The 27,979-nt window shown below is 37.5% G+C and overlaps 2 protein-coding genes across 2 annotated transcripts in view; both read left to right on the top strand.

Annotated features, from left to right (window-relative positions):
* ATP6V1H (ATPase H+ transporting V1 subunit H) overlaps positions 1-27,979 on the top strand; it is a 286,404-nt gene that overhangs the window by 156,882 nt on the left and 101,543 nt on the right. The gene's annotated exons all lie outside the window — the stretch shown is intronic.
* On the top strand, positions 4-27,760 carry TCEA1 (transcription elongation factor A1). Its single transcript, XM_057397791.1, has 10 exons — positions 4-161; positions 5,973-6,035; positions 8,904-9,009; positions 19,096-19,183; positions 20,227-20,375; positions 22,218-22,274; positions 23,221-23,375; positions 25,234-25,380; positions 26,305-26,376; positions 27,418-27,760. The coding sequence occupies exons 1-10, from the start codon at positions 93-95 to the stop codon at positions 27,424-27,426; spliced, it is 915 nt and encodes a 304-aa protein (XP_057253774.1). The 5' UTR covers positions 4-92; the 3' UTR covers positions 27,427-27,760.

Here is a 27,979-nt window from a genome sequence, read left to right as displayed (position 1 = left end):
GGCACGGCACGGGACGTGACGGGGGGTCTGCGCGGCTCCGCTCACTTCATCTTCCACCCACCGCACCGGGTCCAGCTCGGACCGCCGCAGCCATGACCACGGAGGACGAGATCATCCGCATCGCCAAGAAGATGGACAAGATGGTGCAGAAGAAGAACGCGGTGAGCGGGGATGGGATGGGGCGGGACGGGAGGTAGCTCGGCAGCGCGGAGACACCGCGGGCCCCGGCCATCCCCGCGCTCCTTCCCTTCAGCGGGCCCCGGGTCCGTCCCCGCCCCTCCCGGCACGGGGCCTTTTGCCCGGCTCCGTTTCAACCTAGAAACTGCGGAGCCCCCGGCACGCCCGCCGCGGGGTCCCTAGCCTTGTCAGCCGGGCCTCCTCCCCGGCGGGTTATTCTGGCCATCCTCGGCGGCGGTCGGGGAGCCGTGCCTCTTCCTCTCCAGCGCGATATCGCGCCCGGCGTCTCCGACCGGGAGGAGGCTCCTGTCCCGGTGCCGAGCGGCGCGCACTGAGCACTAATCTGCGCTTCCCTCCTCTCCCCCATTCATTAAAATCGCAGTAGTGGTGAGGCACGGGCACAGGTTGCCTAGAGAAGCTGTGGCTGCCCCATCCCTGGCAGTATTCAAGGCCGGGTTGGACGGGGCTTGGAGCAACCTGGCCTAGTGGAAGGTGTCTCTGCCCATGGCAGGGGAGTTGGAACTTGGAAGAACTTCAAGGCCCCTTTCAACCCAAACAATGCTGTGATTCTGTGATAATACCAGCCTTGCTCAAGAGACAGCGTTGTTTGGGTGATAATACCGGCCTTGATCGAGAGCAGGACGTGAAGTGATGGGGAAGCCCGGCCGACTAGAAGAGAGTGACTGCGGAGCGGGTTTCCTTTAGATGGGTTGATTGCGCTTCCAAGCATGAAGGCTGGAGCTTTATGTGGGGTGTGTATCTGGGTATGAATGAAGAATCCTAATAAGTTTAGCTCCAGAATGGAGGTAGACTACAGTTAGGTAGAATTCAGTTAGCTTACTTCAAGTGGTATTCTCATACCCTTGATATAGAGCTTACTTAGGTAACATTACAGTGTTTATGCTGTTGCTACAAGAACATCAAAATACATAAAATCAGAGTGTGCAGTAACAGCCAAATATCTGATTATGGTTACATGTAAAATAGCATACAAGTATATTGCAAAGTGTGTTTACTGCTTATCAGCAAGGCGCATAGTTGTTCTCTTGTAATTTGTGTATTTATGATCCTGCTCTTCTTGCAAGCTGCTATTTTAATACATAAAGTTAAGCTTGGTTTTTGTTGGTTTTTTTTTCTGTGTGTTATAATAGTACATTAAATGCTCAATATTAAGTGAGTGGTGTGGAATTTCAATTTATAAAAGGGTTGTTGGTTTTTTTTTCCATTAAAGATAATAGAAATTGTAAGTATTTTTTTTTTATAACGTTTGCATGTTTATAGAAATACTGATGGCATTAAACCAATGGAATTTGTTTCATTCAGAATCCAGACAAATTAACTGCAAGGGCACACAGGCTATGCTTTGCTTTGTTTCAAAATCCTTGATGTTCTGTAATATTGCATGGTTTAATTTTGATGCCTTTGAACCCTCTAATGATACAATGTGGAGGCAGGAGCCTTGTCTAGTGAAAGGAATTTTTTATTACCAACATTTATTCATTTGATTTATTTTTTCCTTTTGGTCTTCTCCCGCTTTCTTTTCATTTCTATTCTCCATGCTTTTCAGCACGGAAGAATTCACTGCCTCACTTTCCTGACTTTAAAAGTAGTGTCTCTTTTCTATGAGGTGTCAAAGGGTGGAAATATACTGACTGAAATCTTTAAATACTATGGAAATGAGAATGATAAATTGTAGTCAGTTCATATAATCATAGAACAGTTAGGGTTGGAAAGGACAGGTTTACTTGGAAGACTTCTGAATATAGAAACAAAATGCAATTCCCAGTTAATACAGGAATGATTATTGGTGCTGGAGAGCAGCACTGCAGTGATACCAGAGATGTTCCAGGTGACCACAGTGTATTTCTCTATAATCTTGGAGGTTTAAGAGTTTGGATGTAATTCCTAGCAGCAGCTGGGGACACGTATTTGTACTGTAGCATGTGTAACCTACTGACCTTTAAAATCTATATGGAGCAGTGCAGTGTTTTTGCTGGGATCAGGGTAGGTCAATTTACCAGACTCGGCAGGCACAGCTGGTCCAGCCAGAGCCAGCACTTGGGTCTTCATCTTCACCCCTTTCCCAGGCTCAAGAGTGACGGGAGCACCAGAAGCAGTTGTGATTTTGTACTTCGTTGGGACGGAACTCGTTTGTTCCACATCATTACTGCATACAGGAGGCTCTGTTGTTAGTCTGAGGCTGTCTCAAAAACCTTCTGAGGTTGAGGGCTTGAGCTGCCTCTGTGGCCAGTAGTGGAGATCCGACATTTTATCCAAAGCACGTGTACATAAAAACACTTAGTTGTAGATAGGAGAGGAACTACATCAGTATTTAACTGAGATATCTCTGTGCTTTTCTTACAAGCATTTGTCATTTAGAAGGTATTTCTTCTTTAATTGCACAATATGATTTCCTACTTAATCCTGCCCTCCAGTTAGAATTTTAACTTTAGCAAAATTAAGGTAATTTCTATGAAGAGGTACTTCATTGACTCACAAATTTGAAGCTGAATGAGAAATTCATTCTTAACTAAGTACCTGCTAGATAATGGTGCTCCTGACAACCTCTTGTATTCCTTGCTCCATTTTTACCCAACAAGAACAGGTATTTGGTGTAATATCTTTGAGAATGATTTGAAGCCCCTCAATTAAAAAAATAATTAAAAAAAGGGATTTAGTTGCAGGTGTGAAGATTTCCTAACTATTTTAATGAAGTGATATAGGCAGTTCTTTTGGTTTGAAGGACAAAATAATAATGAAATGTTGTATTTAATACAATGTGAGATAAATATTTCTGCTGTTACTTCAGATACTTTGAAATAGATACTCCTCCTTCAGAATAGCTGTGATTGGATTAAAACACGTGTAGTGCCTTCCTTATAGCTTTTGTTGTACATAAATGCACTTTCATTAAGCTGCTGTAATGAACAAGTATGAAAAAAGGGTTGGGTTAAAAAAATCAAGAGCAATTGAGTAAGTTTAGAGAAGATGTAAAATTGTCCATGTTATTATTAAATGATTGCTGCCTTAAGTAGAACAGAATTCTAACTGAATGGCTCGGCTGTCTTGAGAAACATACTCCGTTAGCTTTAAAATATGAATATGTGACATCATTCTGGTGTTGTGATTTGACCAACTGTGGGAAGCTGAGAGGAGTAGTCTACTAAATCTGTATGAAGCTGACTTCGTTAGTTCAAGTAGCAACCTAAACTGAAAGCCAGCTGTCCTAGTGGAATAGGGCATTGCCTTTCATTTACTATAAAATTATAGAAATGCTTTTTAAAGAAGATTTATAATAATGTGGTTTTGTGTTGTTTTTTTTTTTAACATTACGTTAGAAAAATAGGAATTGCAAGATTTGCGGTGCAGTTTCCAGTCTGGTTTTGCAAAAAGGAAGGACTTTGTGCCAAGAAAAGAGGTTATGAAAAACTATTCAGTTGCCGTGAGTTTAAACTCAAATTAAATTTCATTTTAAAGCATCTAATTCTTGGTACACTTAATATAGTTGATTAGAGTGAAAACCTAGAAAGCATTAGTGCATCAGAAATTTTGGTAATTTGGTACAGAAAACAGTATGAAATGTAGGTAACATCTGTGTAGATAATACCTGGATGGGTTTTTTTTTACTTGTTGCCTGGTTTGTTAACCTACAATGTATCAAGTTACTAGTTTTGGAAAACATTTAGACTTGGAGTAATAAAGTTGCTTGACATGTAGAGTTGGAAAGGGATTTTGGAGGCAAAGGAATTCTGACTAGACTATTTCTAAGATGAGGTGAGGAGAATGCTACTTTGCATTGCAGCATCATTGTTATGCTGAAATTGCAGACTACAATAACCTTGGTTTATTTTGAAATACTGTTCCCAGTTTGCTAAGTATTGGTTCAGAGGTGTTATTGGATTGTACGTTTGAAAATGGCATGTTGACTTTTGTCATTCATTTTGTTTCAGCTAAGAAAGTTTCCTTGAATTTGTTTTGTAGCAGTGAGGATAATTAATTTGCTTTACTTGGATCTGTGTTTGCACAGAAGAGACCACATTTACGGCTGTGTAGAAGAAATGGTTTAGTATGTTAAGTCAGTTTAGCTCCTGAAAACAGCATAACATTGCCCAGTCTTGGATTATTGCTGCTATAAAAGTTTTGTATATCACGAATAGAAATTAAATAAGACTTCTTTAGTTTTGTAAGTGAATTGAATTTGTGTAAGGTGGGACATAGTGAAAAGTTTGTTTTTTGTTTTTAGAGGCTTCTCTGCTATCAGGTGTTTTTAAAAAAACAGAGGTTGTAGCAGACATTTGAAAATATGCAAAGCTGTGCCTGTTGCATGTGGCCCAGAAGTTCCACTTTCATTGTTCTCAGCTTCTGGGTGGTTATTTTATGTGCTGTCTTTAGTGGTTAAATTGTAAAACCTTCAGATGCAGCAGATTACAAGCATTTACTTGCAACAGGTGTCATATTAGAAGTTGAGTAGGGATAATTTAAAAATAAAGGCAAGGAAAATGCATATTAAAGTAACCAAAAATAGGATGTGTTGAGAGAGAGGTAAGGAAATAGGAATCAAATTCCAAAGATCTGCAGGATGGAAATTTTGTGGGGTTTATTTCTAAACCTCATGAATCAAAAAACCAAAACAGAGCGAAGGTGGCTTAGCCTGAGTGGTCTCTTGTGTGCAAAGCGTGTACAGTAAGATGTGGATGGTGCAGAGTTTTGCTTAAGTAGAGGCTGTAAATTATCAAGGGTAGTTAGAGATTAAAGTAAATCATGAAGCTAACATTTATGAAAATTTTGGTTTTAAGTAAGGCCAACATTGCCAAGGAATGAATTGTTAAGAGTAGCTGTGTATAGAGTTTATTAATACCTAACAGTTAAGTCTCTGAAATTGTCATCTATCTAGAAAGTTGCTGCTTAAACAGTGTTAATTTTTGCTTTTCCTTATGGTCTTAGCATAGGAAAAGCATAAAAGAAAAGCCCACAATGGCTGAATAATAAACAAGGGGATTAGCTCAGATGTTACAGCACATTAGGGTGGGCTCTGGCTTCTAGTTTGCAACACGCTGATGCTTTGCCAGTCTTGTATAGGCTGTAGAGTGTTTTCTGCAGTAATCTGTATTTCATTGAATTAATACTCAAATTTAATAGTTGAAAATAAGACTTGAAAGACAAGTCTTGCTCAGCTTTTTTTATTTAGGCATACCCACAAAGATATCTTTTTCTCTGGGGGAAACTATAGCTTTGTCTAGTAAAATAGTGTAATCTGATCATGGTTTTTAAACCAGTAAACTACTTTGGCTTTACCACACCACTGCAAGAATGTTTGCTATATATGGTTTCTATATATTTATATGTATGTATATATGCACGTTACTGATGCACTGTGCAGAGCTTCTCAACTCCAAGTTCTTGTGCTAAAACATCAGATTGTTCTGAACTGAAAATTGGTGCAGTTTTCTGGGTTGTTTTCTGATGCTGTTAAGTGAAGTGCCCTTGAGGCTGTTTTCCTGAGGATGTGTGTTGGTTAAGTAGTAATTGACAGTGCATTTCAATTACATGGCATAAAGCTTTTCTAGTCTTTGAATGAATACTTTGATTTCTGAGTTAAGACCTGTTAATGCTTAGAGTTTGTGAAGGAGAACTTTCCTTGGCTTAGAGTAGTTCTGTGGATAATTTGGGAACTGTTGATTTGAATCCAATCTGCGACCTTGAAAGCAGATAAGAAAGAGTATGTTGTTGTTATGTTATGTTTAAAGTACTTGATTGCTACTGAATTTGACTTTTTTTTTTTCTTTTTTTTGCAGGCTGGAGCTCTTGATTTATTGAAGGAGCTTAAGAATATTCCCATGACCCTTGAGTTGTTGCAGGTATTATTTTCTTACGGTTGTTATGTTGCAGATATTAACTCTGATGACGGTGAAGCCAGAAAATGTTGAAGAAGATTGCACTATTAAAGTAGATTCCTCTGCTGAAACTCCTTTGAAAAATGAGTGTTATATAGTATATATTATACTTCATATATATATGTTATATATATTATATAGAGATGTTGTATTCCATATTGTGTATATATATACACACACATTGAGAAAAGCACTGCTAGATGATATAATAGTTTCATTATTCCTGTCTAATATGAGAAGTGACATATTTTCCTGTAATATGACTGTTGTTTCAGTCTGAGCTGTCAAGCTCCTCTGAACAATTTACAGGTGTATGGAACAGGAAGGTGCACATCAGTAGTCTGGACTTGTGCTTGTGTCATTCTTGAGGGAATTTTGTCACGGAAAGCTGAAGTGGCTACAGACAATAATATGACTGTGTCGTGTCTAATGAGCTTTATGTAAGCAAGTTGATCCTTGCTTAGCTAGGGAGAGAGCCAGTAGCCTTCCTCACATGTGATTTATCCAGTGGTCAGAGTTGCAAATCTATTTAGCAGCCACACAGTATTAAAGGCATCGTGTCCCTCGTGCTAATTGTGGGTAGTGCACAGCTAAACAAACAGGTTTTACTGGAAATTGCATACAAGTATGCAAAACTAGGCTGTAATCTGCAGTCATTCTTAATGACTTCTTGCCGGCTAATGGGATCTGGGAAACCTAGAGATGGTTATTCTTCAGGGCTTGATTTGATTTTGCTTTGGTCCAGGAGCTCCCCAGTTCTCTGTCCTCCTGCTCTCTCACAATTTAAAAGTTGCTAACACCTCTTTCTGCTTCAATGGTTACTTCATCAGCTATGTTCCTTAATTTTTTTCATTTGCTCTGGTTTAGAGAAGACTAGCTGCCACCATACGCTTTGTGTTGGGTTTAGTCATAGGTTACATATGCTATTGCTCATACGAACTGAAGGCTACTTAGCCTGAAGCTTGAATGCTTCAGGGATGAAAACAGCTGTTATGTGCTGTCTCTGAGCCTCTTTACTCAGCAAGCAGATGGAAGGTGGTCTAGAATTTGAAATGGGGAAGAATGATCCATTAAAATGCATTTTGGACTGGCTGAAAAAGGTTTTTATATACCTACACACTTATGAAATGTCACAGAGAGAAAGCAATTCAACAAGTAACAGTGGGCTAGGCAAAAATACTGGAGTTTTCTGCTTAAAAAGACTCTGACAAGAGCAGCTCTGCAGGATGGAAGACTGAAGAAATTTCAAATGCTGACAGCTGATTTATCTTTAAAGCACTGTAATTTTGAGAACATAACACTGATCTTTCGCAATTACCAGTGTCAGTTTGCAGGCAAATAAATTGGTGGGTCATTCCTTCCCCTCTCTTTAGGCAAGGCGAGGTCAAGTGTTCTATAAAAGCAAGCAAATTAACTATGTTTATGTACTGCCTTTTTAGTAAACTGTTAGACAGTTACCATAATGTTTCTCTTGTGTGATCAGAAGAAGAGAACAATTTATCCAATTAATTTTGAGTTTTACTTGATTTTTTGAGTTTTATTTGTGTAAATAAGTCTGTAAGTTGGTGTCTTTTACTTGAGGAGAGTAGGCTGTGGTTGTGCATAGTTATCAAGGGAGGGTTGGGTTTTTTTTTATAGATACCTGAATGAGAAAAATGAAATAGCTACTGAATATTTCAATACATTTCTAGTCATGTAGTGCATCCATGGTGCCCCAAGGAAGTGTTGTGTGGGTTGTAAGGAGTAATTTACAAGAACAAATAATTTCCATTCTTAGCAAGTCACAAAGATTGAAATTTCCCTTTAAAGGAGAAGGAAATTTAGGATGAACTATTGCAAAAGTAAATAGAAAATTTATAGTTAGTGAGTCCCATAAATGGTAAATGCAACAAACCTGGTCTTTTAAGAACAAAATAATTGTAGTTATTAGTCAAAATATGAAATGATAATAAAATCCTTATTTGTGGTGTTAAATGCTTTTCTCCTCTCGTGAAACTAAAAGTGTGGGAATGTTTTACTTGTTGGGTTAACACCTTAGTCAGAAGTCTTCTAAAATGAAACTGTTGTTGCCTTTGAGCTAAATTTATTATCCTAATCTTCCCAGTCTTAAAAGGAGTGAATTGTAAATGAATCTGCTTTTCATTCTATAGGTGGCAGTAGTGCCAAAGGTTTAAAGCCTGTCACTATCTTAGCCTTTTCAAAGGGGTAGGCTAGTCTTAATTGGTTCTATCTAAAAGCAAAACCCTATGTGCTTAAGATTTTAAAGAATCTCAGTATCACCAAAATTATTAGGAACCTAAAACGTGGTCTTTCCCAATTAGTATTGCCACTTCTATTGCAGCCACAAAACAGGAATTCTAAGAGTCACTGCTGCACAGAAAAATAAGGCTTTGAGGCTAGAATCCCTGCTAAAAACTATATAATGTGAAGATGTAGGTACAGTTTTTGCGCTGTTAGATGTTTTGTATGTTGTACTTAGTTTAAGTAAGTAGTTCTGCTGAGTTGTTTTTGAGTGGTTTGGGAGCAAAAATCTGATTGACTCTTCTTGCTGCCCTCTCCTCCCTCCAACTTCTGTGATGGCAACAAATGGTAATACTATTGTATTTCTTTTTAAAATGTCCATGTTAAAATAAGTTTTGTGAAGGCTGGCATGACTTCATCCTGATATTCTTCTAACCAAAGCAAGAACAAAACAACCAAACCCCACAGCACAAAACCAGGAAAAAGTATACTTTAAAAAATATACGTAAAAGTACAACTTTATGTATGTTTGCTTGTTAAATTGTCTTCATGTCACCTCTCATAGCGGGTTTTTTTTTCTTTCTTTTGCAGTCTACCAGAATTGGAATGTCAGTGAATGCAATACGCAAACAGAGCACAGATGAAGAAGTTACATCTTTAGCAAAATCTCTGATCAAGTCTTGGAAAAAACTGTTAGGTATGGTGACACAAACGTTCTTCCATGTTCTCCCTGTTCTTGCATGTTTTAACTGTATGCAGTCTCAATGCAAAACCTAGACACTACCTTTATTTAGATATATTTGTGCTCCTGTGTAAGTATTGAAACTTTCTGCACTGAGGTAGCTGGTTTTTACTCTTTGACTATCACCAGTGCAGTACTCTGAAAGGGCATTGATGGGAAAGGTTAATGTGTTTTTACTGGGGCTGGTGAGCAGTAGGAAGCCAGTTTCTGTGACATGACTCATTTCTGAAGTCTCATTGCTTGCTGTTGAGCTAGAGTGACTGTATAGCCAGTACTAAGCAGTAACGAACCTGTTCTGGACTATTTCCTTTGTCAAATACAACAGGTGCTCTGAAAAGCTTGTGCAGAATCTTGTATGAGAGTGTGGTGGCTTTGAAGTTTGGTTATAAAGTGATGTGTGAAGAGGAAGAAAACAGAAAAAAAAATAGACGTTAAAAGTCTGTTAGAACTTACAGGTAGTGGGAAATAGATCTGTAATTTCTAAAACCTGCATAAACAACTTACCAATTAGTGACTTAATAATTTTTGTTTAATTTTCCTTAAGGCAGTGAATGCAGTTAATGGGAACTTTCTGTTAGCAGGGTTTTATTCAGGGTTATTTTGTAGTACTTAATGGGTTTGAAAATATTCAAATCTCAAACTGAGTCCAGCTGTTTTTGTTCACACGCTGTACTCTGTGTCATTTCTTTGTATCTCATTTCTTTGTATCTCATTTTAGGTAAACTAAGATTTAGGAAGGTTAAAGTTTGAAACAGGTAACAGTTTACTTAATGTTCTGCTGATGGAAATATGTGGCATTCTGTCTAAATACCTGGAAAAAGTTAGAGTTCCCTGCCATTTGAAGTCAGCTTCATTTTCATCAATGGTGAAGTATTTTGTTGGGTATTTTATTACTCTCTTGTAAATGGTTTAGAAATTACTTTGTATCCATCTGACAGTATATGTATGTAGAAACAGAATTTGTCACTGCTGTCATAGAATAGAATAGTTAGTGTTGGAAAGGATCTTAAGATCATCTGGTTCCAATCCCCCTGCCAAGGGCAGGGACACTTGCTACTAGACCGGGTTATTCAAAGCCTCATCCAGCCTGACCTGGAACACTGCCAGGGATGGAGCATTCACCACTTCTCTGGGCAACCTGTTCCTGTGCCTCAGCACCCTCACAGTAAAGAACTTCTTCCTTACATCCAACCTGAACTTCCCCTGTGTAAGTTTGAACTCGTTACCTCTTGTCCTATCACTACAACTACTACAATCCTGTCACCTTCTACATTCTAGTAAGAAGCAACACTCTCTACAGCAGACATAATTTTTTATCCTTAATTTTAAAAGTTAGATAATAGTAAATAGGTTAGTTTTAGTAATTAGGTAATGCTAGATATGGTGATAAAATATTTTTTAATTTATGGTAATGATTTACAGATTAAATGTGTACTTCATAAAGGATCTGATCAGAGTTCAGTGGCAAATAGTGCACATTATGTACTTTTTATGTTTATATTTCCACTTAGAATTTGAAGTCCAACTGTATTCTATCCAGTGCATGAAATGGTAAGATACATAAGTGGAGAAATGGACTTATATGTTGAGTTATTCTAAAGACTTCTAAAAGCAGCAGCTGGATTAAGTAAACTAGCTCTCGAGTTACTAACCTAAATGAAAATTCAAAAAAGGCCCTATCAAAGTTATTTTTTCTTTTTAATCTAAAGGTTCAAATTTGTGATACTGTGACTTAGTTTTGGCAACAAAGTAGAGGAAATACTCTTCCTCCCTACCCCTTCCTGAATTAGCATTTCTGGGGATTGCCGTTGGATGATACAGCTTTTTTTAGGGGGGGGAGAGGGGTGAGCAGTGGGTGAGGTGGTGCTAATGAGCAAAGGAATGGGTGTGTATTTGTTGAGGCTGTAAAAATAGCCTTGTCTCTTCTTTTTTTCTTTTTTTTTTTAACAGCGCATCCTAAGTCAGTAAACTTGTCTTTCTATATTGTTTCTAACAGCTGACTGATCCTTAAATGTTCAAACATTGTGAAACACAGGGAGTAGTATTCCCTCCAGAGAACCAGAGTGTGTTCATGCTGTGGAAATCTGGAGTAAGACTGTGGTGCCTGGTGGCTGCAGCAGGTCAATCTGGGTGCAGACCTCTGCTGAAAGGGGTGGTTCCGGCTTCCCTCCTGTGCTACAACTGATGCTCAAGTAGCTATCCAGGAGACCAGAGCTGGGAACTGACCAGTTAATGGCTTTGTTCGTTTCTTCTGGCTTGCGTTTCAACTGTGTCAGTTTTCTGGTCCAGCCTGTTTGCAGTTACTGTTTTCTGCACAGAGATTGTGGCAGTAACCTATAGTTGGAGCAAGGTGGACCTTCCCCTTTTGGTGGCTCACACATTCAGATCGTTTTAAGACAGTTGGGAGGCTTCTTGCATTAGGTGAAGTCAAACATATGATAAATTGGAAAGTAAATAGCAAATACTTGACATTAATCAGAACTGAATACTTTCTTCTTGAGGCAATGGGTATGTGACTGTTTGTGTTCTAATTTTTGTTGTAGGGAAGGTACTATTGCATGCACACTATTGTGCCAGGTCTAGCATAGTTTGGTTGTGCGCTTCCTACATAAAAACAGATTATTCCTGAAAAAACAGCAGTGCTTGAATTCAAAACTTAGTTAAATTCTCCTTGATTGTGATTCAGACCTTATAATAAGGCATAGTAGGGCAAAAGTTTCACCTCATTTCATTGCTTAATAATTAATTAGAACTTGAAATTTCATAAGTATGGAAGGTAGGCTCTCTGGGCTGCACAAAGTATGGGTGAGAATCTTACAAAGTACTCTTACTCAGTTTTGTCATTAGTTTTGACTTTCTCAGAAGAATATGAAATACCTTATGTTGAGCTGCTTGAGAAATCAGTTTCCATTGTGCTGTTCATAGTGCATGTAAAATGGTATGGATCAAAGATGGCAGCAGAAGCAGACAGCTGTTAATCATACCAAGCACTGTACTCAGAGATCTGAAGTCTTTGTGAGTTATTTTTATAAATGACATTTTGAATTTAGGCAAGAATTGTTGACTGTTCAGGCTGCAAGTACTGTTTAAGTTCAATGCTATTGGAACTTATCTTTTAAGAACGTATGGGAAACATGAGAAGGAATCAAAGTCAGGTTGTGAATCACCAGATGTTTATAGCTTGACTAGAGCCATGGAAGGCTACCAGTGTTTCTTAAGGGGTGTCAAAGGCTGCCCAGCACAAGGCTTCCAAGTGTTGTCTGAAGTGACTCACTGAGTGAGCTACAGTGGGAGATCACTTCTAGATGTTGCTGTAAAAATGTTAAACCACACAGCTGAGTTGGTCACAGTTTACATAAGGAAGCAAATTCAGCTCTCAGAATAAAATACTGTGGAGTTATAACACAGGATTTGCAGATGATTGTTTTGCCAAGTGGCTGAATATATAGGGCATGCTATGCAGATAATGGATTTATGCACACCCATTTTAGGTTGAGGAGTGTTTCTTTTTATTAAAAACCAACAAATTCTTAAAGGAATTTAACATTCTTCATCACAAGTAGTTACTTGCTGAACTCTTTAAGAGTATATAGTGAAAAAGAATGTCCAGATCTCTAAGTAGACTTCAGTAAGTTTATATACTGAACTGGCAATACAGAATTACTCCAGTAAGTTTATATACTGAACTGGAAATGCAAACTGATCGGACAGTCATTTTAACATTAAGTGCATGTGTGATACCTATTGCTGGTACTAAAAACTAAAAATAGTCTCATGAGCATTTTGAAATGCCTATTCCAAAAAAAGTGCATGCCTGAGTAATTTTATTTTAAAAGAAAGTTGAAGTGCTTGATGTTGTCAAGAGACGGTAACACCAGCCAGACTTCACAGGAGTGTTTTACTCTTGATTACTTTGTTCATGGAATCCTTTGTTATTTCAAACCTGGGTTTGATTCTACTGGAGCAAGCTGGAAAGGTCTAAGATTATCTTACAGTTATGTTAATGCTGTGTCCTGGGTTCAGCAGTAGCATTCATTTTTCTCCTTCTTAGTAGGTGGTGCAGTGCTGTGTTTTTGACTTTCAGCCTGGGAACACCGCTGATAACACCAGTGTTTTTAGTTACTGCTCAAATGTTTACTCTGGCCAAGCACTTTCTGAGTCTCATGCTCTGCCAGGGAGGAGGGGAAGCCAGGAGGAAGCAGAGACATGACACCTGATCCAAACTAGCCAAAGAGGTATTCCATACCACAGCACGTCATGCCCACTATATAAACTGGGGGCAGTTACCCAGAAGGGCTAGATCGCTGCTCGGGTCGGGCTGGGTATCGGTCATAGAATCATAGAAAGTTAGGGTTGGAAAGGACCTTGAGATCATCTAGTTCCAGTCCCCCTGCCATGGACAGGGACACCTCACAATAAACCATGTCACCCAAGGCTTCGTCCAACCTGGCCCTGAACACTGCCAGGGATGGAGCATTCACAGCCTCCCTGGGCAACCCATTCCAGTGCCTCAACACCCTCACAGTAAAGAACTTCTTCCTTATATCCAAATTAAACTTCCTCTGTTTAAGTTTTAACCTGTTACCCCTTGTCCTGTCACTATGGTCCCTAATGAATAGTCCATCCCCAGCATCTTTATAGGCCCCTTTCAGATACTGGAAGGCTGCTATGAGGTCTCCACGCAGCCTTCTCTTCTCCAGGCTGAACAGCCCCAACTTTCTCAGCCTGTCTTCATATGGGAGGTGCTCCAGTCCCCTGATCGTCCTCGTGCCCCTCCTCTGGACTTGTTCCAACAGTTCCATGTCCTTTTTATGTTGAGGACACCAGAACTGCACACAGTACTCCAGGTGGGGTCTCACAAGAGCAGAGTAGAGGAGAGGAGCAGGATCACCTCTTTCGACCTGCTGGTCACACTGCTTTTGATGCAGCCAGGGTATGGTTGGCTTTCTGGGCTGCGAGCGCACACCGAAGCCAGCTCATGTTCATTTTCTCATCAACCAACACCCCCAAGTCCTTCTCCACAGGGCTGCTCTGAATCTCTTCTCTGCCCAACCTGTAGCTGTGCCTGGGATTGCTCCGACCCAGGTATAGGACCTTGCACTTGTCATGGTTAAACTTCATGAGGTTGGCATCAGCCCACCTCACAAGTGTGTCAAGGTCCCTCTGGATGGCATTCCTTCCCTCCAGCGTATCAACCAAACCACACAGCTTGGTGTCATCGGCAAACTTGCTGAGGGCGCGCTCAATCCCGCTGTCCATGTCATCGACAAAGATGTTGAACAAGACCGGTCCCAACACCGATCCCTGAGGGACACCACTTGTTACTGGTCTCCAGCCGGACATTGAGCCATTGACCACAACTCTTTGCATGTGGCCATCCAGCCAGTTCTTTATCCACTGAGTGGTCCACCTATCAAATTGATGTCTCTCCAATTTAGAGACAAGGTTGGCGGGTGGTGAGCGGTTGTATTCTCTTCCCTTGTTATTTCCCTTATCATTGCTGTTACTGGTGGTCACAGTTGTGATTTGTGTTATACCTTAGTTGCTGGACTGTTCTTATCTACATTCTTTCAGTTTTCCTTCCCATCCCTCTGAGAGTGGGGAGAGGAAAAAGAGGGTGGAGTGAGCCAGTGACTGTGTGGTTCTGAGTTACCAGCTGGGCTTAAACCACGACAGCTCTCATTGGGTAAAGTTGTTCAAGGACATCTAGTAACTTAGTGGCTTTGCTCAAAAAATAGTTATTGACAAAAAAAGTTCCTAAGTTACAGTCTAATAGTGTTTAAGGGTATTGTTTCCTATTGATTAGAGTACATGTCTTTATAAGATATGAAGTGCAAAGGTTATTTCAGTAATTCCATTTCCATATCAAGTATGAGCTTTGGAAATGATCTTCTATCAAATGTATGTTTGGAACTGTTTCATGTGCACTTAGTAGATCTTTATTTTGTTCTGATTATCAATAGAGAGATAATAGCACATGATGCAAATTATATCGTACTGTATAGGAGAAAAAACACATATAGGAGAGTTCATATGTCATGCTCTTTTGTCAATTGTGATAATAACAAAATCATGAACAGTTTGCAATTTTTAAAGATTTTTATTTATAGATTTCAGATATTTTTCCTCCCTATGCTACTACTAGAAAGAAGCTTTTCTGATCTTCATGTCTTACTGCATCTTGCAGAGGAATTGCCAACAAGTGTAGCTGCTTGTGCATCTCAAGATTATTTTTGTCAGGGTCTGGGAAATGTGGCCTAAAGAGATATTAAGTAGAGTCATTGTTAAATTAATAGCTATGTCATCTGTTACCTGTTCTAATATCTCTTTCTTTTAACTTAATACTCAGAAGACTTTCCAAGTTTTGGGGGTGATACCTGAATCACTAACCTACAGTAATGTGCTAAATGAAATTCTTATGTTCTTCCAGGGAATAAGTAGCCACCTTTCATTGATAATTGTGAAAAAAATCTCACTTAAAAAACATTCTTTATTTAAAGTTAAATTTATAAGTTAATGACATAGAATCATAGAATGGTTAGGGTTGGAAAGGACCTTAAGATCATCTAGTTGGCCCCCTTCTGCCATGAGTAGGGTGCCTTGCCCAAGGCTCTGTCCAGTCTGGTGTTGAACACTGCCAGGGATGGAGCATTTGCCACTTCTTTGAGATATGGAACGTGGCATCTTTATATTTTCTAATTTTTCTCTTGCTACTAGCAAATATCGTGAGTTCACTCGTAATATAATTACGAAAATCTACAATGAAGCTGTTAATGGCTTCTAACATTCAGATTAATTAAATTATCTGGCCATATATTATTACATTAAAAATTGTGTTCTAGTAACAAAGAACACTGTTATGTCATGTTTGACCCCTGAAGAGATTATTTCACTGGAAAAGCTAGAAGTATCTTTCAAATTAATTGCAAGTCCCAGGTAAAAGCTGCAATGCAGTAGTCAGAATTTGATAGACTTAATCCAGTGGCTGATACTCAGTTCATGTTCCCAGTGTGGTTTTTGTATTTTAAAGAAGCAGCATTAATGTAAAGTAGCGTCTCTTATTTAAACAAACAAGCAAACAAAAACCCCTTAAAGACTTTTTTATGGCTTTCTGAACCTGGAGTAGCTAAAACTGTAATGTTCAGTTTGTTCTGAAAAAGAGTTTTGTTATTTTATAATAGCTGTATGAAGCTGAAAGAGTAATCGTGTGTCTTTAAAGGGACTTATAATTTATATCATATAAATATTTATGATAGTCTGTAGACTTCCTGATGTGAATCACTTGCTGATTGGCATTTTTAAATATCTCTCACAGAAGGTCCATTTTTTCCATTTTACTTTGTTAGAATTTCTGTGGTTGGTTGTATCCTCATTAGCTGTTATTCTTCCTTTCCAGGTTTCCTCTCCTTGGTGCTTTCCAATTTGATCCGTAAGGGTGAATGACTTAAACACTTAGGAGGTTATTTCTGGCACATAGAGAACATTGTTAACTCTATTTTCAGATTTCTGAAACTGGATTGAACAGAAGTATCTGTAAACTCCTCTAAGCAATTAAAGAAATTGTGATTTTGAAGACATACTTGCTGAAAATGTTCCAGTGGTCTCAGCTGCTGAAGTTTGACCTTGGATTGAGATGCGCTTGCATAGACTAGTCTGCAGGTGTAGAAAGAACTGTGCTTTTACCTGTTGCTTTATCCCCATACCTCAGGTATACCCTGCCCTCTGTAAGGGAAAGAAGCAGTTGGGGTATTGGCAGATGTTCTCAGCTGCCTACCTTCTCTGAAACAGTGCTGAGCTAAATGGAAGTGTTTAATAAACTAAAAAGAGGTGCCAGCTATGCCATAGTGGTGTGGTTGATGCAAAATAAGCAGGAGATACCTACGTCAGCTATGAATTTGACAGCTTGTGTGCCAGAAAAATATATGGAGGTAAATGGACTGAAGAGGAGCTCAGCTCTAAGGCAGGTATGCTGCTTTGCAGAACCTGAGGTGTACCCCAAGATAGCTGTTTGATCTATCAGTTTGTCTTAAAGCCCCTGACAAAAATGATCATGTAAATGATGAAGGTAAATGAGATTATGTGCAGATTTAGAAGATTTTTTTAAATCGTATATCATGTGTTTGTTGCCATAGAGAGTAGTCATGTGGATCTGCATGTTAAAAATGGGATTTGTCTTCTTTCTCTTAGTATTGTGCTTTTTAGGTATCATAGAAAAGAACTTGTGTGATCTGTTCAGTTTATATAGCCTTGTTTACTTTCTTAGTGAAATTACTTTTAAAAATAATAGTTGATAAATGGATGTCTGTATTAGGATTTTTTTGAATAACAGCTTTAGCTTATTAAAGACAATCAGTCCAAGTGCATCATCTACTGTGTTTAATTTTCCTATTTTTGTTTAATGGTGAAATTTAGTAAGAATTGAATATAAAGTTACAAACAGTAGGTGACCTGTTGAAGGCTGAGGAAATATTCTGGAGAAGTATCTTTGTGTGCTTGCCTGATTTCTGTTTTGTAGGCATCTCTTTAGGTACAGCTGGAGACAGACTAGTAAATGGGTGCTTGCTCTGATCCAGTACGGCTGTATCTGGTCTCCTTTTATGATGATGATTTTTTGACACAGTGATACTTTGTTTTATAAATTCCTTAACTAAAAAGTTAAGGAAAGGATCAAAATCCTGTTCAGTTTAATATCTTTTCTATATAGCCTTAAATGTAAATCGTTACTATTAAAAATAACCCAGTAATTTTCTGTTCTCTAGGAAAAAGAAAAAAAAGCTCAGTGCTTTAATAAGAGATCTGATTTTTTTTTTTTTTTTTTTTTTTCTTCTGTACCATCAAGTTACCCACAGAAATGCGGGGATGGAAATGGGGATACTTTTAGATGCTTAAACAAGGATTTGGCTGGTTTGGAGCAACCTGGTCTTGTGGAAGGTGTGCCTGCCCATAGCAGGGGGTTGGAACTAGATGATCTTTAAGATCCTCTCCAACAGGAACCGTCCTGTGATTCTACGATTCAGATACCTAGTTCGAGACATCTTTGTGGGAAAGACTGAGCCTTATCAGATTTCCCTCCTTTTCCTGATCTGTTAGTTATTTTAAAAGTTTGTAATATGTGCTTATCCCAGTAGTACAGTCTGTGGATTTAGACTGGTAATAGCAGCTTCGTGAGGGCTTAGAGAGAGGAATTCACAAAATCTGTCAGTGAGTGATGCCAGTCTTGCTAGGCTTTCTCTGTTTTTTCTTCTTCTTGCTACACAGTGGAGAGTCAGCCTTTCTAGAGAGTGAATCAAAGCAGGAGCTTGATTTAGCCACTCTGAATTCCTCTTTACAATAGAAGGGTGTATGTGTTCTTTCGAGGCTAAAGTTAAATGTTGTGTCTGCCTTTTTTAATAAAGGCTTTTGTTTTTAGTCTTTATAAAATCACTATTAAACATAGCCTGTATGGGAAAGGCAAATACAAGTATTTTTAATCACAAAGGCAAATAATTTCAGAGCTGTCACAAAAAATACCCTGTGTGTGTCTGGAAAACTCCTTAAAAAGCATGTGAAAATGGTCTTTATATTTTTTGGCAACTGTGGTAGCTTTTGCACCATGGTTTTGTTTGGTTCAGTCCTTTAGTAGAAATCCTGTGAATATGTCTAAAGAGAATGGCATGGTTTTAGTAGGAACTTATATTTAAAACATGGAAGACAAGCTCTAGGGACCTGATGCAGTAATTTAAGAACTTAACTGTTTACGTCATGCACCTGTGTTGGCAAAAATAAATCATAAAAGTCTACGTTTTCATCGAGTCTTCGCTGCCAGTTTAAGCAGATGCTGGACTTGACTTGAAGGATCTAAAGTGTTGTCATTCTCCATTTGCTGGGTTGGCGAAGGTGTTGGGGAGTGGAAGGCTGTACTGCAAGAGAAGGTCAAAGCAAAGAGTGGGAGCTGATAGCATTTCCAACTGGTTTGGGAGAAATCATCGAAGATATTTAACCACTGCTTTAAACCGGTTACTATTTCTGGGTAAAAGAGTTTCTCATGTTTTGTATTTCCAGATGGACCTTCAACTGATAAAGATTCTGAAGAAAAGAAAAAGGAGCCTGCATCTTCCTCACAAAATAGTCCTGAAGCAAGAGAAGAAAGGTGCAAAGTTCTTCATGACTATGCAAATTGATCTCACTCAGTGTAAACATTAAATTGGTTGGTCAAAATTTGTCATATTAGAGACAGCTTCCACATTCTTTTCTGAAATAGAGTTATGTAAGAAATGGTGTTTTGTTAGGGGAGTAAATCATGCTGCTGCTGACATTAAAGATGAAAATCTCAGGTCAAGATACAGCCAGACTAGTTATTGTTTATTCCATCTGTCTCATCTGTCAAATACTCCTGTCTTTCTCAATACTCAGTACTTTCTCTCTTAATATCACTGAGCTTTGAGAACTGTAAAACAACTTTCAGCCACAGTTTTTTGGTAATTGCATACGTTAGAGGTTTAGAACACTACTTTTGTCTGTTAGCTTTTATATTCAATAAACAATCCCACTCTGCACTTTTTTTGGTAAACACAAAATATGTGTTTTCAGAAAAAGTGCGGCCATGTTAACAACATTATAGGAGCTGAAGAACATTTGGAAAATAGTACCAGCGGGCCCATTTCTTCTATGCATTTCTGGTTTTAGTGAATTAGTTTGTAGCAGCCATTTTCAAATTGAAATTAACCTCTAACCATTTGACGTGATGCAAGCTGAAAACTTTCTAGTTTACAGTTTGCGAAGCTGCTTGTTTGTCATCCTGGTAGTGCTTCGGTACAGTAAGCAGACTGAATGCAAGGCATTCACTGCAGGGTGCATGTTAGTGTTCTCTGTCTTCACTGTTTTTTAAAGTTCCACGGGGGAAAGAAAAGATTTCATGTTAATGTAAAGAACTAAAACTTGCATGCCACAAAATGGAATGAAATACCTGCTGCGTCTCTATTGTGTGGAGTACCCTGGTGAATATTCTAAAGACACTTCTAAAATTGTATTGACGCTAGAGCTATAAGTAGCTTTAAAAGAGTGGCTTGTGTTCTTTTTGTTTGGAATACCATCAAATGGGTATAGCAAAAGACCTGTGTTTTGTCCTGGAACAAAGTTATTTGAAGAGGGGGGAAAAACATTAATAGTAGTTTTCTTTTTGCCTTTTTTTAGCAGTTCAAGTAGCAATTCCAACAGCAGGAAGGAGGAGGGTAGTGCTCCCTCAAATTCTTTCATTCCTTCTTTTCCCCGGGCTCCAAGCACTTCGGATTCTGTACGAGTGAAATGTAGAGAAATGCTCTCTGCAGCTCTCAGAACAGGAGGTGAGCTTTTTGTAGACTATTTTTCGAGTTTTAACTATTTCCTTCTTCTCTATTTCAGTCCTTCCCACTATTTTTCTCAAGTCCTGTAGGGTAAAATAAACTGTTTATGTCCATTTCTGTGTATATACCCATAGGCCATTTCCCCTAGACTGCAAGTAATGAGAAACCTTGACAGCATGGGAATGTATTGAAATACATTTTTGTTGCTGATGATACGGGACATTTTGTGTCATCTATTCATCTGATATCTTGCCTACAGTGGAACTTCTTTTCAGGAAGGTTATTGACTCCTTAATGCCTCATTTGAATTGTTTTTCTTGGAAGCTGCTGGGTTTTTTGTCTTCTCTCTGACCAAGAATGCCACTATGCACACACCTACCTTTCTTAAATCAGAGACCCTGGGGGCCCTCACTTTGTGGATTTTGAAGGCTGCTTTTCTCTTTTTCAGTTTAATTTTGAGGATTCATTGAGATAGGACTCTCTCACAGTAAGAGTCTTGCATTGCTCTATCTTCATGCTTTTGGGCATCTGTAAATTCCTTGACTGTTTTGTCTCCTCCTTTCCTCCCTCATGTACACTTGGGTGTCTTTAAGCTGACAAATTGAATGATAACACTAGATGAGGAGCAAATGGAAACTGGACTCCTCAGAATGATCTGACTTTTTTCTTGTGGGTCCTTTTCTACCAGAACTTATGACCCAGTCCTGTTCCTCTGTTCTTAGCTTAGCATAACCTGACCCAATGTAAGCAGACTTCTGAGTCTTCCATTTTTACCCTCTTCACTCTTTTATTCTTTCACTTAATTCACAGAAATTTGGATATGAACAGTAATCAAAGCTGACTAAGGGCCATGAATTTGTGGTCCTGTGGATATGTAGTTCAATGACTTCTAAAATAATTTGTGACAAGAAATTACATATAGCATCTTAGTATTCATAATTCTGTGTAGCCTTAATTTTAGCTAGTTTTGCAAGAACTCCTTTTTGCTATGTTTTCTACAAGACATATAAACTGATCGTATGTGGATTGAATACAGGTATCAAAAAATAAGGTTATTTTCTGGTTTTATAGCCTTCTGCATGAGATTGAAGGAGAGATGGTGCTTGGATTACTGGGTGAAGTACACCCATGTTAAAATGAGAAGGAGGAAAATACATACTGTATCTAATTTGTCCTAAGCTGTCTTGGAAAGGCAGCTGTTTTTATGAGTAAGGGTTTTGGTCAGAAACAGTAAACAATTATCTTGAGATAATTTAGGTCGAGTGTTGAGTTTTCTTCAAAATTGCTATGGTTTATTTCCTCTAATTTACATGTTTTATGACACATCTCTGCTTTGCATTTAAAACAAAAATCTAATAATACTGTTTCTGTTATTTAATTACTGTGTTTCTAATGAAATCTTTCTCTTGCATGCAAAACAGTAATTGCTTATACTTGTATTGTGTGGACTGAAACAATTGATGAAACACAATACAAAATATTTTCTGCTTAGAGTAGCCTGTTCTATGCTGAGGAGATGGGTATTTGCCAAGCCTATTAGAATATTAAAAATTCTTCCGTATAGCGGTGATTTTTGTTACTGTGTTTGCAACTGGATGTCAGAACTTTTGTTTTTGTGGAAGAGTTAGGCTTTTTCTACTTTTTAAAACTTTGGTTGCTCTTCATTTCACTTATTTTTGTTATTTCAAGTGGTAAGTAGATAGTAAATTAAACTTGCCTATACAAAAGGAAAACTCAACTGCAGTTGTTTCATAATTGGCTGAGATTGAGTTTCAGGTGGGTTTTCAGGGATGTAGAACGCTGATGAGATTGTCAGGTTACTAATATTCTGTTTTTTCTCAGATGATTACATTGCTATTGGTGCTGATGAAGAAGAGCTGGGTTCTCAGATTGAAGAAGATATCCTTTGTTGCACGTCTATGTGCTCTTTAACAAGAGTATATTTTAAAAGCATTAATAATGTTAAATATAATTAACTGGACCTATAAATTGAATATTTTTTAAGTTTTATTTAAAAGAGAAAGAGCAAGCTTTGTCCAACATATCAGTGCAGAAATTTAGTCTTTGGCAAACCAGCACAACCTAAATGGTTTGTCTTAAAACATGTAGGAATGTGTGTAGGTGAGTGTGTGTGGGTTTTTTCAGTTCAGTATGTTTTCATTGCAGCAGCAGTATTGTATCTTAGTGAAGCATTCTGACATAAAATGCTGGGCTCTTCTATGTTATTTTAAAATTTGGTAACAGTTTTAATATTTTTATAATGTCTGTTTCATTTTCTACAAGTTTATTTCTAAATTATTCAGAATTTTCAAAAGAGTTGCTCTCTTGGCAGTGTTTGAATAGTTACAGAGCAGAGGTCTGAGCGTCTTTTTCTTTTACCTTGGGTTTTGGATGTTTTTTTTGGGGGGAGGCATATTCTTAAGCATAGAAATAGTTTAAGCTTCATGATTCTAACTTGCTAATGTTGTTTGGTAGTTACAGTCAGCCACCATTCCTGTTAAGGAATTCCCTGCAAACCTGTTTTAAAATTCTATTAGTGAGCTGAATATTTGGTTTAGAACTCAATTAATCCTCAGGATGAGGTCAAGGCACCGGACATTAATTTATGGATGACTTTTTGCAATTTCAGTTGACATCCTACTGCCCAAATACTCACGTTTCACTGACCATGTGCTGAGCTATGATTAGGCTTCAAAAAGATGTGAAGTCTTCTGTGTTGAACAGAAAAGTAGAAAGAGGGGTTGATCAGCAGTGTAGAAGTACATTGCTTTAGAAAATTAGACTCCATAAAATAATCCTTTATAGTGCTCTACTTTACTTGGTTTGTTCCTTAAATCCAAAGCACCTATTTTTCAAGAATTAAAAAACACTGATATGAAATACAAAAACAGGGTACGAAGTAGAATATCAAATCTCAAGGATGCGAAGAATCCTAACCTAAGGAAAAATGTGTTATGTGGGAACATTCCTCCTGACAAGTTTGCCAAAATGACAGCAGAGGTAAGCAAAGCGTAGGTCTTCAGCTGTTTTTCTATTGGACTTAGCCATAAAAATAATGTATTTAAGTTGTCTGCACTTTTCAAAGACTGTGGCATGTTTGTGGCTTGCACAGTCTGTGCAAGGCTGTGTTGGGACAGAGGGAATGAAAGTGGTGTCTTAATGTTTTCTAAATGCCTGATTTTGTCTGTAAGTCAGAAGGCAGATAAGCTGTTGCATGCAAATTTCCTGAAACATGGTATATTGTGCCGGTTTTAAAAGGCCATGTGATGTATCAGTGGTAGCTTTTAAGTTCAGGAAGACATAAATATGGCTGGCTAATGACTCCAAGGTGCTTACATGTTCACTTTTCTGGATATGTAATTGTTAGCCTGTCTTGCCATTTGTTTTTTGAATGCTAACCTCTGCTGTTTTACACCTGTGCAAGGGAGAGCACTGTGTTTTAAAGATCAGTCTTTCTCCTGTTGGCATTTTCAGTGTTTATCTAAAGCTTATCTCTTGAATCTGCCTTTTGAATTCTTGAAGTGAATTTGAAGAAAATTCTTAACAATAAATGGAAAAAGCCATAAATGGTAGGGGAAAGAAGCTAGGAGAATTGACTTTTAAATCCAATTAAATTTCTGTTGAAAGAACATTTTTAGCATGTGATTAGAAATTCCTGTTTACATGCTCACTGTCTTTACAAATTCCTTCTGAGATGCTTGCTATCTTTACAAATAAAACTAGATATAGGAAGTCAAATGAAAAATTGGATTCTGTGGGAGAGAAAAATGAAAGCATGGTTAACATCTGGTTTCCGTTTTATAGTTCTGCTTGTACATTTTGGATTCTACCCATCCAAATGAGGTGTAAAGCAGTATCTTGGAGACTGAAAGAAGTGGGATTTAAGATGATGTAATGAAAATCATGGTTAGCTTTTTTCTGAAGGAAAGGATTTTTTGGGGTGTTTTGTTTTCTCCTTTCTTTAGCTTTGTGTAAAGATTAAGGCAAACATACTGATAAAAGAATGTATATAAGAAAGCCAGTAGATTGTATCTTTAGTGCATACTTAGAGATTTTCTTTCCACTGTGTGTATACACATATATACAAATATATGTTTTGTGTTAACCAGTGCCCTTTCTTTGTATCAATTAATATGTTGAATTAAAAACTCAATGGCTAACACCAACCCCTAGCCCCCTTTATGTGAGATGTGGAATAAAACTTTACTGAAGAAAAATGGAACAACTTGGTTTTTGCTATGCATACGTGATTACTGTACATTGAGGAGATCCTGCACACTAGAACTGTTTTAAAGGAAAAAGAAAATTGGTGAATCTGAGCTGTTCAGTTAGTATTTTGAAATGAAGTGTATATAACTTTTTGGTAACATACGGGAAGCTACAGCTTTACTATATTTCTCAGTACAAGTATGGAAATAGTCAAAATAGTGTAAGCTTTTCCTAGAATAATCTTCTGTAGGTCAGTGAGATAATTATGCAAGGATCTAACCTAGGGAAATGATCTTTTTCTTCTTCTCTAGAGAACATTTAAGTTATCCTCTACCTTCTCTCTGTATTACATTTCTGAACTTCAGAAATGCATTTACATAGAAATGTTTCTAGGTGTTTGATATTACAGCTTTTACTGCTTTTCTTTTTCCAGCTGCATTAAAAAAAAACAAAACAACCACCAACTTTTTGTAGCTTCTGTGCTGTGAAATGTCCCAACTTCAGTTTTATAAAATTAAAAATTTGTAAAATTACTTTGCCCTTCAGTAATGTTGCTGTTCATAGATTCTAAATAAAAAAAAAAAGGTATGGGTAATGGCTTGTTTAAAGCTAAAACTCTCTACTAAACTCTCCTCTTTGTCCGTAACAGGAAATGGCAAGTGATGAGCTGAAAGAAATGCGCAAAAATCTGACCAAAGAGGCTATTAGAGAGCACCAGATGGCTAAAACAGGAGGTACCCAAACTGATCTCTTTACATGTGGCAAGTGCAAAAAGAAGAACTGTACATACACCCAGGTACGTGGTTATTCAGGCTCCTTGTTTTCCTTTTTCAAAGCTTAAGTTCTATATAAACATTGTCAGAGAAAATGTTTTAATTACAAAATGAACTTTTAACAAAACGCTAACAAATTACAAAGTATGTGAAGATAGTTGGGTCTACTTAGTTGTGCTTATGAAAGAATGTTTGTTGTATTGATTTACCAAAGATTTTATGTAAATCCAAACTGATTATATAGCCTGAAAGGTCTGTTTCTTTGCACTGCTGAGTTTTTGTGTTAATTCATTTATTGCATCTTGTATTAATACAGTTTTATGTGGAGAAGGGCTAATTTACTGGTTTTGGTATGTGTATACTTTTCTTTACAGAGGGAATAAATAGCAGAAAATAAAGATGCATACATATAAAATACACATCATGTATATAAATCTACCATTTGACTAACTCTAGACCTTGATTTCCAGTAATTCCTACAACCTTTTTCTGTTTTAATTAGGAATTATGTGCAAGAAGCAGGGATTTAATTTGTTTAGCAGCACTTCAGGGCATGTAATTTTGATCATAGGGTCAGGTGCATTTGTAATATCGTGTATCAGATGCTTTAAGTAGCAAGGTGTTTTTCAAATCATGACACTTTCAAGCCTTTGCATCAGTAAATATATGTAAAGCTGTACTGAACATGTAGTTTTACAGCAGTCTTTTCCTAGAAGTATGTGCAGTTTCTATGCTAAAATTGATATTTTAGTGCTGAATCTGTCAAAATGTGTTTATGATGGCTTTATAGTCTAGAGAAAAAAATAACAGTTTCAATTTATATGAAAATTTAACTTATATTTTTATTCAGATGTTAAACTTTGATTTTAAACCTTTACATGGAACATATACTAACACTTGATGATACTGATTTTCCTTTTTTGCTCTGGCTTTTGCGTTTATCAAAGGTTCAAACCCGCAGTGCCGATGAACCCATGACAACGTTTGTTGTCTGTAATGAATGTGGAAACAGATGGAAGGTAAGACTGATAGACTGCTCCACATATTTGGTAGCAGACAGCCAGGCTCTGTGCTTAATTTTGGTTTACGGTAGACGACAACTGAGATTCTGTTGACTTTTGGTTATTGCTTAGCTCATTAATGATATTACATGTTGATAGTGCAAAATTGCTTAGGTTAGAGAAGTATTATTGGCTGAAGATGTGAGATCACTCAAGTAGGGCAGTGGCAAGACATTCATTTAACCCTTATGATGTTTAGCTGTAATACTGCTTTGCCACACAAAGTAGTGGCAAGTTAGTCACTGTGTTTTTCTTTACCCAGAGATATTCTAATTCTTTTTAATCTGTGCTTTGATGAGTGGAATTGGCCTTTTTAGACCTTTCGTCATTGTCTTTTCTGTTGTGGGTTGGTTTTGTTGTTTTTTTGGGTTTTTTTCAACTCTGGAAAGGAGAGGGGATAAAAAGAGATGACTGATCCATATTCCTGTGCCAGGATGAGTAGGGCAGTGATAACTTGATTTTTTTTTTTTTTCTTTTCCAAGTTTGGGAAATGGGAATTGTAAAACTTTTGAGGAACACATACTCCAATAAAGTGGAGAAACACTGAAATGAAGTCCTATAAAACGTACAACTTCAAATGCAATAGCATGCAATATGAAGCATGTACCCACATTCCCTTACTTTTGTTAAGAGCACTGCAGAGCTATGTTGCACAGCATACGTTAAGATTACAGCAGTAATTTCATGCATCTAGTTTTATATATGTTACTACTGAATATTGTATAAATATATACTCCAAGATGCCTAAATAATTGATAAAGCTTAGAAATTATTTGATGTAGCACCTGGAAGAATTTATTTGTCCTTAAAACCTTCTGTAAGGTGGCGGTTACAAAAGCGTGTTGTATAAAGATGCTTGAGTGAAGGAATGGGTATGATATAAGCAAATGCTTTAGTAATTTCCATATCCAAAGTATGGTGTCATATTTTTGTTTCTTCTTGCAAAGATTTAGAAATAAGCTGTATGAAGATCTCATAAAAATTCTTTTCTTTTGACAGTTCTGTTAGAAGAAGAAATTGTCAAGACATCTGGACCAGTATGAAAGAGGATTTTGTAATTGGCTTTAAAAACTAGGCTAAGCATCTAGCTTCCTGCAAGTGAGAGAAATTTGGAGTTTATTTTCTTTTTCCTTTTTTTTTTTTGTTTCGTTTTGTTTGTTTTTTTTTTTTTTAAGCAGCATACATGCCTGAAGTTAGCCTTTGTTTTGACACAGCCATCATTTCCTTAAATGCCTTCCTGTAGCTGATAGTCATTAGGGCCAGGTTGCTCAATTGTATGGTGAATGTTAAAATATTTTTTCATTTTTATAAGTAAGTTGATATTAAACTTTTACCAACTAAACATTTTGGTAATTGGCTTGTTTTTTTCTAACTATGTGAATAATGTACTGGAATTTTTGTTGTCTAAAACATATCCCTGGATATGTATTTTACCTTTCCACATTTGTTCAGTTGTAAGAATAGAATTTGTTTCTTGCTAGTGTTCACAAGTTTTGCAAAGAGAAAAGGTGTCTAACTTCATCTAATTATGTTAAACTCAGTTGTTAACTAAATCACAATT

The sequence above is a fragment of the Pezoporus wallicus genome, unplaced genomic scaffold (genome assembly GCF_028554395.1).
Source record: "Pezoporus wallicus isolate ANWC-B61680 ecotype Strahan unplaced genomic scaffold, APGP_CSIRO_Pwel_v1 contig_227, whole genome shotgun sequence".
Taxonomy (NCBI): domain Eukaryota; kingdom Metazoa; phylum Chordata; class Aves; order Psittaciformes; family Psittacidae; genus Pezoporus; species Pezoporus wallicus.
This window is presented reverse-complemented; position numbering and strand designations above follow the sequence as displayed.